Source organism: Branchiostoma floridae, chromosome 2 (assembly GCF_000003815.2).
Source record: "Branchiostoma floridae strain S238N-H82 chromosome 2, Bfl_VNyyK, whole genome shotgun sequence".
Classification (NCBI taxonomy): Eukaryota; Metazoa; Chordata; class Leptocardii; order Amphioxiformes; family Branchiostomatidae; genus Branchiostoma; species Branchiostoma floridae.
In genome coordinates, this window is record NC_049980.1 from 34754624 (window position 1) to 34765920 (window position 11297).

Sequence of the window (11297 nt, forward strand, 5' to 3'; positions counted from 1 at the left end):
AGCCAGAAAAGTTGACTTCATTATGAAATCTAAGTGGTGAGGAAGGTTTAAAAAATGGCCAAACATACAGTGTGCGCTGTACCGAAAAATATATTTTTAATTTGTGTTATTTTTTCATATTTTCTTCTTTGGAACTAACGTTGGCCTTCTGTGACCTTAATATCCGTTTTCTAATATCCTTTTTAAAAGTCTACGTCATTTATTTTTGCAGCTACTTTGTGAAATTTACAATATGGTTAAAAACTGTTTCTGGAAACGACCGAAAATTGATACGCGCGCAGATGTCATCCATGTAATCAAATTACCATGGCCTAACTTCTGTCTATTTTTAGATTTCTTTGTTTTGTATCAATTCATCTTGGTGACAGTTAAGTTACTCCTTTAGTTATGTGACTGATATTCAAGAAAACCCAACATGGGACACAAAAACAAATGAATAACAATGATATGAAACTTACAAGTAACACAAGTAACGTTACATGTAAATAACAATCAATTCACAAATACATCTGTTTGATAAAGGGTCACTTTAGAGAATAAACAATAAATTATAACAAAAGAAATCGTAAATCTACTATATGACACAATATAAAGAAACCAACCAGATATATTAAAATCAATATTCTACTCGTCCGTTCAGCATTTGGTAGAAGTCGCCCCAAAACAGTGAATTCACTTGATAAGGCCACCAGGGCATTTGCCTTTCTAGAATGTTCTTCACGTAAAAGAACTAATGATAGTTAATGCGGAAAGATCTGTACATTCTCTCTATATGAAAACTGGGGAGTGACTACCATTGTATGTACAGTAAATACTCATCACTTTGGTTCCAATCTAGTTCTGCTTCATTATAAATTTCTATACATCCATTCCTTTGTATCAGTTTTCTACTTGAGAGAGCCATCACAACGGTTGAAAAACAAGGAGCTACTTGGGCCAGTCCTATAATTCTAAGATTGTATGGTGCACATCACTTTGATTCTTATTTATTACTTCATTACATTCTATACATTCATTCCTTTGTATTAGTTTCCTACTTAGGAAATTCATAGCAATCTCTGAGGCGCACCAAGGCAATCCCCTTTCTAGAATGTTCTTCACGTAAAAGAACTAATAATAGTTCATGAGGAAAGATCTGTACATTCTCTACAATGGGGAGTGACTACCATTGTACAGTAGATGATTCATCACTTTGGTGCCCATTTATTAGTGCTTCATTACATTCTATACATTCATCCCTTTGTATTAGTTTCCCACTCCACAAAGCCATAACAGTGTTTAAAAAACAAGGTCCTACTTGGGCACATTCCCATTCCTATAGTTCCAGGATTTACTTCTTACTGGCTAGTTTTACTGCGGAGAGCCGCTGTACAGCCTCAGACAGATGCAGGTCCTTTCTGGAACTGTTGCTATGATTCCAGGTACTACGGTCAGCTGGTCAGTTTTCCTGCGGATGGCCGGAGAGCCGCTGTACAGCCTCAGACAGATGCAGGTCCTATCTGGAACTGTTGCTATGATTCCAGGTACTACGGTCAGCTGGTCAGTTTTCCTGCGGATGGCCGGAGAGCCGCTTTACAGTGGCGGCGAGACTTCCACTTCACACTTAGGGACGTCCTGAATAAAATGTAATAAATAGCAGGAGTCAGATGTGGAGTGATGTGTTTTAGCATGATGATTTAACAAATGTTGGGAAGCATATGTTGGTACTGTTTTCACTATGCTACGTTTGTTACTTTCCTTCCAAATAGCCCTTTAAAGTTATACATCATTACAAAGCTTAAGGTCTCTATTTTTCAAAAATGTAGCTTAGGGAAAACAGTACCCCTACTTTAGGATCAAAAAGGAATTGGGAAAATCTATAGTGAAAATTTGCCAGCACCACAAGGGTTTAACATGTCTAGTGTGGTGCAAAATATAATAATAAGCGGGATATGTATGTTTCCCAGACAAGGTTTTCAGGAAATGATACGTTTATAAGAAGTACCTGGAACAGCCTGGCATATGAAGCGGAAATGCAAGGAGCATCTGCTGTCGAACCACTTGTCGGAGTAAAGAACGCAATCTTCCCTGCCCCCAGAGTTGTCCGGTTGTCCCGGACTCCAGGAGCTGTACGTCCCAAGTGCAGAACCATCCACCCACTCAAAGCTTCCCTCCTCCCGCCGATCGTGCAGGCCGAACCAGAAGCCACTGTCGCTCACGGACCTGTACAAGGAGATCAGGAAGGCGTTGGTCTCAGCGTCTCGGGGCATGGCGAGGGTGCCGCCGTCTTCACCACAGGCCGCGGCCGCTCCGCTGAAGGACTTCGCTGTGTTGAAGACCTTGTAGCAGATTCCACGGAACACTGCGTAACCACTAGGACAGGATACTGGAAAACATTTTGAATTGACAACAGGCTAAGAAGGAATAGTTATATTACAGATCACAGAGCAGCACACACAAAGGAAGGAAACGGTGTTTCACACCCGGAATTATTGTAGTTTGTTACAATTTATCAATAAATTAAAACATTCTACAAACAAATTATGTACAGCTCGAAAGGCCAACATTTGCTCGTGAGCAAATACAGTTTCAATCCAGCTCAATGCAAAAGTATATTCCTTTGGGCATATGTCCAAGGCACCTCTGTACCAACTTTCAGATCATTAGGTTGTGATACCAGAACACAGGGGCCCCAATCATATATTTATGGTCTAAAAATGACCAAAAATCTTAATTCAAAAAGTATTTACTCAATCCGCCTCATGACAAATTTCAGGTCATTTGAAACCATTTGAAGATTTGACTGCAGAAGGAGAAGAAGAAACATGGCAAAGGATAAAATATTTCCCTTTATACCTTAGTATGGTGTGAAATATAACAACTGCAAACCCAACTTACCTGGTGTCTTGTTCATCTCGTGACGACGCTGCTCCGAAGTAGTGGTTCGGCTTCGCTCTTTATCCAGGTCGCGCTTCAAGGTGTCAACAATGGTGAACATGTTGTCTTGGTCGCGCTTCAAGGCGTCCACAGTGGCGGACAGTCGGCGTATGTCGTCTTGGCCGAGTTTCAAGGCGTTAACAGTGGCGGACATGTCGTCTAGGTCACCCGCCAAGGCGTCAACAGTGTCGGACACGTCGTCTTGGTCACGCTTCAAGGCGTCGACAGTGGTGGACAGTTGGCGTATGTCGTCTTGGCCGCGTTTCAAAGTGTCAACAGTGGTGGACATGTTGTCTTGGTCGCGTTTCAAGGCGTCCAAGGTGGTGGACATGTTGTCTTGGTCGCGCTTTAAGGCGTCAACAGTGGTGGACATGTCGTCGTGGTCGCGCTTCAAGGTGTCAGCAGTGGTGGATATGTCGTCTTGGTCACGCTTCAAGGCGTCAACAGTAGCGGACAGTTGGCGCATGCCGTCTTGGTCGCGCTTGAAGACGTTAACAGTGGTGGACAGTTGAGATATCTCCTGCAAACGTATCAACATACGTCAGAATACCAAACGTATAGAAAAACTGGATGAATAAGCAGCAATTTCTAGCTTGATAGACTCAATAAACAAAGCAGAACCAGTGTAAGTAAAATTGATGTACAACAGGCTCTGTGGTAGAGGGGTGTTTACCTCTTTATTGATGAACGTCAGAGGGGCGACTCCTACAGCAACCATACTAAGCAGCAGCGCAATACAGGCTGTGATGCAGCTGCGGTGGGAGCGGATGAAGGCACAGAAGGCACCGTGGCGACTTGCTTCGTCCTGATACGTGCGGTCTGTCAGAGTACACGAGAGTTTAAAGCAAGGAATTATTTTTTTCAAACGTTGAACAACAATCTACAACACATTTGTGACTGGTGTAGGCTGTCGTACGATTTTGATGTCGTGGAAGTTTTGTGCAAGCGGTCTATGACAGAACCAACCCCCGACAAAGATCTAAGACAGCCATTTCCGTAACAAGACCCGAACTACTATATCAGGAATGCAATTATTTTATGATCGGACGACAAGCGTGTGACGAATCTGAACAGACACAGCAATGCAAGGATAGGACAGGAGCAGGACAAAACCTGTAGGATTAAAATGTTTTACCTGCTCTGGAGACGTACAAAGCGTTTTACCTGCTCTGGAGACGTACAAAGCGTTTTATCTGCTCTGGAGACGTACAAAGCGTTTTACCTGCTCTGGAGACGTACAAAGCGTTTTACCTGCTCTGGAGACGTACAAAGCGTTGGGTATGCTCGCAGCGGCGTCCGCAATGGGCCGCCAATCAGTCTGCGGCTGCTGCACGGGTGTGGTGCCTGGAGGAAAATTACACAATCAAAATGGTGCCGTCGATATGCATTTTCTTATTCACATATATTTTGTGAGTATCGGCAAAAAGCACAATTTGCTTATAGTTATACAAAATCTTCTGCTCAAGGCTTTATATAAGTCAATATATATTTAGAAAAACAGTCGCTTACAGATTTTATTAAGTTAAGATACACCTTTTTATATAGATATTTACTAACTATTATCATATAATCTTATTAGAAAAAAAAACAAAATAAGTCTGCGCCAAATGAACACTACTCTGCTCGTACTGTACATTTCACCATACAAAATTCTTCAGGCTCAACTTGTTTGTAGTGGAGACAAGTTTGGAAACGTTGGGGGGGGGGGGAAATATACGTTTGATGGGAAAACATCATCGTCGTGGTTACCTGAATTTGCAGCATATTACTGTAACAACATTTTATTTTATGTATGCTTCATCTTGAGCAGCGATATTGGGTTCCAGACTGATTGTTTTCAGTTGTTTTCAAACTGGTTGTTTTAAGTTTTAACTAATTTTACCTATAAGTGCGGTCTTTAACGTATCGACTTTTGACGACCGAGGACTAAGTTAACCCTCATCCGACCGGTACATTTTTACGACGAATCTGACCGTATGGGGTCATTTTTGACCCCATTTTGTTTTGCTCATAGACATATTTCTGCTGGCTTATTTTGTCATTTGTATAGATTTAATGTTTCACCAAGCTATGAAAAATATTTTGACAAGTTTTGATGGCAGTAATTTTTACTCATTATTATAATTTATGCAGAAAATAAGGAGAAACCATCTTTTGCTCTAAAAATCTACCATACTCCACTTACTTTAACAATGTTTTTGTCTTAGCAATTTCTAATAGATAAGTTTGATGCTACAAGAATGCTGATGGCATAATTATGTTTTTTGACAAAAAAAGATACAATATTTGTGAAAAGTAACGAATTTATTACTTAATTATGCACCATACTCTGTCACCTAAATACATACATACAATAACTCTTGTCTATTTTCCCGCAAAGATGTTTCTTGTAGGTTCCTTCTGCACATTTTGTCCATATATTGTTTTTTAATTAATTAGAAACATTTTCACTTTCATTAGCATAGGTAGTTAGTGCTCATTATCATAATTTATGCATAATGTCAAAAACTGTGTTTTACACTAAAAAAAACTACATTTCTTTCAAAATATTCGGTGTTTACTCATCTAAACAACTATATTTTGTTGCTGTAATAGCAATGATGAGGAATGCCTGTTATTCTATTGAAATTTCTTGATATTTACGTAATTAATGATTCATAATTGGCTGGGGTCATTTTTGACCCCACCGAACCAGACACAAACATTCAAGTATAGCTTATACAATAATGGGCAAAACTCAGTGAAAAATTGGTAGATGCTGTTAGACATGTATATTAACAAATTCATGGAAGGATTTTTTTCTCCGATGAAAAATGTTGCTTTGGCAGATAAAAATATACGCCTGGGGTCAAAAATGACCCCATACGGTCGGATGAGGGTTAACATTTGATGCTCCCCATGTACGGGGCTTTATTTCACCATCCGAAATGTTGGATGCAACCCCTCATTACGCCATGCCAAAGCGGGGTTCGCACTTGATCCTTATGGTCAGGTAGTGGGATCATTGACCACTTGGGCCCCAACGGAAATGAAATAGCTATCGTCATAAAATCCAAGCTCCACGACTCGGCTAAATGCTATTTGGAAAAGATTTTTAAAAACTGGAAAGATGAGTTACACCAAGCAATGCACTGGGTAATTTTAAAAATTAGATTTCTCACTATATAGATTGATATATAGATATAAGCCTCTTAGTCAGATGGCAGAGACCGATGAGCGTGCAATGCGGTTCATACAAAGTTTTTTTTGCTGTTTCTATACCTCTGAGGTGTAGAGGGAAGTTATCTAAAAAAAACCGTATCTACCTGTGTCACCAGTCCGTGACTGCTGCTGCCCTCCCGGCATGGTGCGACTTGTCCGTTCCTGCACAGCACAAATACACGCCCTGCGTCAGGCGGGGGCCGAAACACAATGACGAAATAAAATGTAAAAATGAAGAAATTAAAATTAGAGATGAAACGTCGTACGTGGGTGGCAAACATAAACGTTTTCCAGTCGAGACAAATCAAATAAACACGTTATCGTTTTCTTTGTTTGTTTGTTACATGTTGAAAGAGAGGCATCGAAAACAACATTTCAATACATTCTATTTTTCATCATGTTTTTCTCATACTTTCTTGCGTGCCATAATACCGCCACATAAAAAAAATTGTTATGGAAACTTTATCAAAATTTTCTGGAACACCTAAATATCTGAATTGTATATACATCAGGATTGCTCATGTTGCATCGGTACATCTCTTTATATCAAATCATGTTATTGTATTATTTTAATCATGTGGTGATATTATTATATGGAATCGGTTGGAATTATGAGGGTTAATATTGAATCCATTGATATGCACCCATAAAAGAAAAACCAATTTTCATTATTGTTTCTTCGTCTAAAATTTTCCGTGTTCGTCGCACAACACGAAGTCTCTCAACACAAGGAAGAGTTTTGTGTTAACCTGCATACATTTAGAGATTTTCTGCAACACATTTTCATTTGAGGCAACACCCTATATGGCAAACCATGCTGTGCTGCAGTATTGCTAAGAGCTGTCAGGTGGCGTTATTTACAGGAGCTAGCTTTACACATGTCAGAATGTCAGGGTCGACAAGGAGAATGAATTGTTGTATGGATGTTTTGGTAAATGCTTGGGAATAACTCGTAAATAAACGAATTCGATTCATGCATCTGGTCTCGGACCGGAGTTTCTTTTACGATTTCGGAGGTTGGCGGCCAGCCTCAGGCCGAAGGGCTACAGTTCCGCTAGGAAACGTAGGACGCGAAACTTAATCAATATGGTGGAAAGCCGTTTACTGTCGACAAACCTATATTCCGATAAACCTATTGGTATATCTGTCTGTTGCCTCTTTATTTTGGGTAGAATATGTAGTAAAATTTCAATTCAGGACCCGAAAACTATCATTTTTAACACTTTTTCATGCATCTTTATTCGTCATCTGTCAGATTAACTATAGAAATGTAGGAATAAGTATACCATATTATGTCATATTGTTCTATATCATATATCATTTAATTTATAAGAATAATAATCATTGGTCTTTTGGTTCAATCCACGAACACTGAAATACATTGCAGCGTCTTATGCACAGTAGGTGACGCCGAATCGCTACCCAATCAATCATTTGATAAAATGTCATGTCAGATGATGTAATATCATATATCATATCATATCATATCATATCATAAAATGTCATGTCAGATTATATAATATCATATATCATATCATTTCATATCATAAAATGTCATGTCAGATGATATTATATCACATATCATATCATATCATAAAATGTCATGTCAGATGATATAATATCATATATAATATATCATAAAATGTCATGTCAGATGATACAATATCATATATCATATATCATATCATAAAATGTCATGTCAGATGATATTATATCATATATCATATCATATCATAAAATGTCATGTCAGATGATGTAATATCATATATCATATCATAAAATGTCATGTCAGATGATATAATATCATATATCATATCATATCATATCATATCATAAAATGTCATGTCAGATGATATTATATCACATATCATATCATATCATAAAATGTCATGTCAGATGATATTATATCATTTTCCTATTTTTGCTCTCCTGGCATGGCGCGACTTGTCAGGTTTTGTCGGGGTCCGAAACACAAAGAAATTAGAAACCAAAGAAGAAAGGAAATCATATTGAGTGAGTAGCAAACAGTGCACGTTTTTCAGTCGAGACAAATCATACAGACACGTAATCCTTTGGGTTTGTTTGATACATGCTGTAAGAGAGGTATCAACAACAATCTTCAAAGAAATGTCACGTTTTTGATTATGTTTGGAAAACAAAAAGATTTATTGAATAAATTTATGTATAGGTATGCACCCATAGGTACCCATTCTTTCTTTCCTTTTTATGTTTTGTTAACAGATCGAGTGTTGAATACAGAGTAAAGAGACTCTTTTTACACAGTCACAGCTTTAGTTCCGCCGACCTTTGGGTGCCTGTCACCTTCATCAGGGCTGACTGGTTCACCCTCAAAACTGATGCGAGTGTGGGAATGAAAAAAAAAAATTAGCCACAAAAGTTGTCTTCATTATGAAATCAAAGTTGTCAGGAAAGTTGAACAAATGACCAAACATACAGTGTGCGCTGAACCAAACAATATATTTTTATTTGTGTTTTTACATATTTTCTTCTTTGGAACTAACGTTGGCCTTCCATGACCTTAATATCCGTTTTCTAATATTATTTTTAAAAGTCTACGTCATTTATTTTTGCAGCTACTTTGTGAAATTTACAATATGGTTAAAAACTGTTTCTGGAAACGACCGAAAATCGATACGCGCTCGCAGATGTCATCCATGTAATCAAATTACCATGGCCTAACTTCTGTCTATTTTTTTAAGATTTCTTTGTTTTGTATCAATTCATCTTGGTGACAGTTAAGTTACTTCTTTAGTTATGTGACTGATTTTCAAGAAAACCCAACATAGGACACAAAAACAAATGAATAACAATGATATGACAATTACAATTAATACAAGTAACTTTACATGTAAATAACAATCAATTCACAAATACATCTGTTTGATAAAGGGTCACTTTAGAGAATAAACAATGAATTATAACAAAAGAAATCGTAATTCTGATATATGACACTATATAAACAAACTAACCAGCTAGACATATTCAAATCAATATTCCAGGCGTTCGTTCGGCGTTTTGTAAGATCACACCAAAACAGGACATGTACTTGATATGGCCAAACAAGGAGCATTTCCCTTTCTAGAATGTTCTTCACGTAAAAGAACTAATAATAGTTCATGCGGAAAGATCTGCACATTCTCTCTATATGAAAACTGGTGCGTGACTAATATTGTACAGTACACATCACTTTGGTACTTTCTATACATTCACTCCTTTGTATTAGTTTCCTATTCGAAAAAGCCATCACAATCTTTGAAAAACAAGGTGCTACTTGGGCCGTTCCTACAGTTCCAGGATTGTATAGTGCACATCACGTCCATGCCCATCTATTACTACGTCGTTACTTTCTATACATCCATCCCTTTGTATTAGTTTCTTACTCCGGAAAGCCTTAACAATGTTTGAAAAACAAGGTCCTACTTGGACACAGTCCTATAACTCCAGGATTTACTTCTTACTGGCTAGTTTTACTGCGGAGAGCCGCTGTACAACTGTTGCTGACTCCAGGTACTACGGTCAGCTGGTCAGTTTTCCTGCGGATGGCCGGAGAGCCGCTGTACAGCCTCAGACAGATGCAGGTCCTATCTGGAACTGTTGCTGACTCCAGGTACTACGGTCCGCTGGTCAGTTTTCCTGTGGATGGCCGGAGAGCCGCTGTACAGGTGTGGTGAGACTTCCACCAGACACCTATGGACGTCCTGAATAAAATGTAATAAATAGCAGGAGTGAGATGTGGAGTGATGTGTTTTAGCATGATGGTTTTTAATATATGTTGGGAAGGATATGACATGTTGGTACTGTTTTCACTATGCTGCGTTTGTTACTTTCCTTCCAAATAACCCTTTAAAGTTATACATCATTGAAAAGCTTAAGGTCTCTATTTTTCAAAAATGTAGCATAGTGAAAACAGTACCCCTACTTTAGGATCAAAAAGGAATTGGGAAAATCAATAGTGAAAATTTGCCAGCACCACAAGGTTTTTTTTACATGTCTAGTGTGGTGCAAAAATAATAAACAGCGGGATATGCATGTTTCCCAGACAAGGTTTTCAGGAAATGGTACGGTTATAAGAAGTACCTGGAACAGCCTGGCATATGAAGCGGTAATGCCAGTCGCATGTGGAGTCGTTCCACTTGTCTTTCCAGTAGGTTGAGTAAAAAACGCAATCTTGGTTGCCCCCAGAGTTGTCCGGTTGTCCCGGAGCCCAGGAGTTGTAGGTCCCAAGTGCAGAACCATCCACCCACTCATAGCTTCCCTCTTTGCGCCGATCGTGCAGGCCGATCCAGAAGGCACCACCATGGCTCACGGACTTGTAAAAGGAGATCAGTAAGGCGTTGGTCTCAGCGTCTCGGGGCATGGCGAGGGTGCCGCCGTCTTCACCACAGGTCGCGTCCGCATCGATGAAGCTCTTAGGTGTGTCGAAGGCCTTGTAGCAGATTCCACGGAACACTGCGTAACCACTAGGACAGGATACTGGAAAACATTTTGCATTAACAACAGGCTAAGAAGGAATAGTTATGTTACAGATCACAAAGCAGCACATACAAAGGAAGGAAACGGTGTTTCACACCCTGAATTATTGTAGTTTGTTACAATTTATCAGTCAATTAAAACATTCTAGAAACAAATTATGTACAGCTAGAAAGGCTAACGTTTGCTCGTGAGCAAATACAGCCTATTTCAATCCAGCTCTCAATGCAAACGTATATTCCTTTGGGCATATGTCCAAGGGACATCTGTACCAACTTTCACATCATTAGGTTGTGATACCACAGCACAAGGGCCCCAATTATACATTTTATGGTCTAAAGATGACCAAAAAAAACTTAATTCAAAAAGTATTTACTCAATTAGCCTCATGACAAATTTCAGGTCATTTGGTCCAAAAATGAAAAAAAGTTGAAACCATTTGAAGATTTGACATGAGAAGGAGAAGCAGAAGGAGAATGAGAGACATGACAAAAATATATTTCCCTCCATACCTTAGTATGGTGTGAAATATAACAACTGCAAACCCAACTTACCTGGTGCCTCGTGACGACGCTGCTCCAAAGTAGTGATTCGGCTTCGCTCTTTATCCAGGTCGCGCTTCAAGGCGTCAACAGTGGTGGACATTTTGTCTTGGTTACGTTTCAAGGCGTCCACAGTGGCGGACAGTT

General features: G+C 39.1%; 1 protein-coding gene across 1 annotated transcript in view; it reads left to right on the forward strand.

Annotated features, from left to right (window-relative positions):
* LOC118409226 overlaps positions 1 to 1618 on the forward strand; it is a 10014-nt gene extending 8396 nt beyond the window's left edge. Inside the window, exon 2 of the mRNA XM_035810094.1 lies at positions 1375 to 1618. Within this exon, the coding sequence (XP_035665987.1) occupies positions 1375 to 1618 (244 nt within the window). The remainder of the gene's footprint in view (positions 1 to 1374) is intronic.
* Positions 1619 to 11297: the final 9679 nt, after the last annotated feature.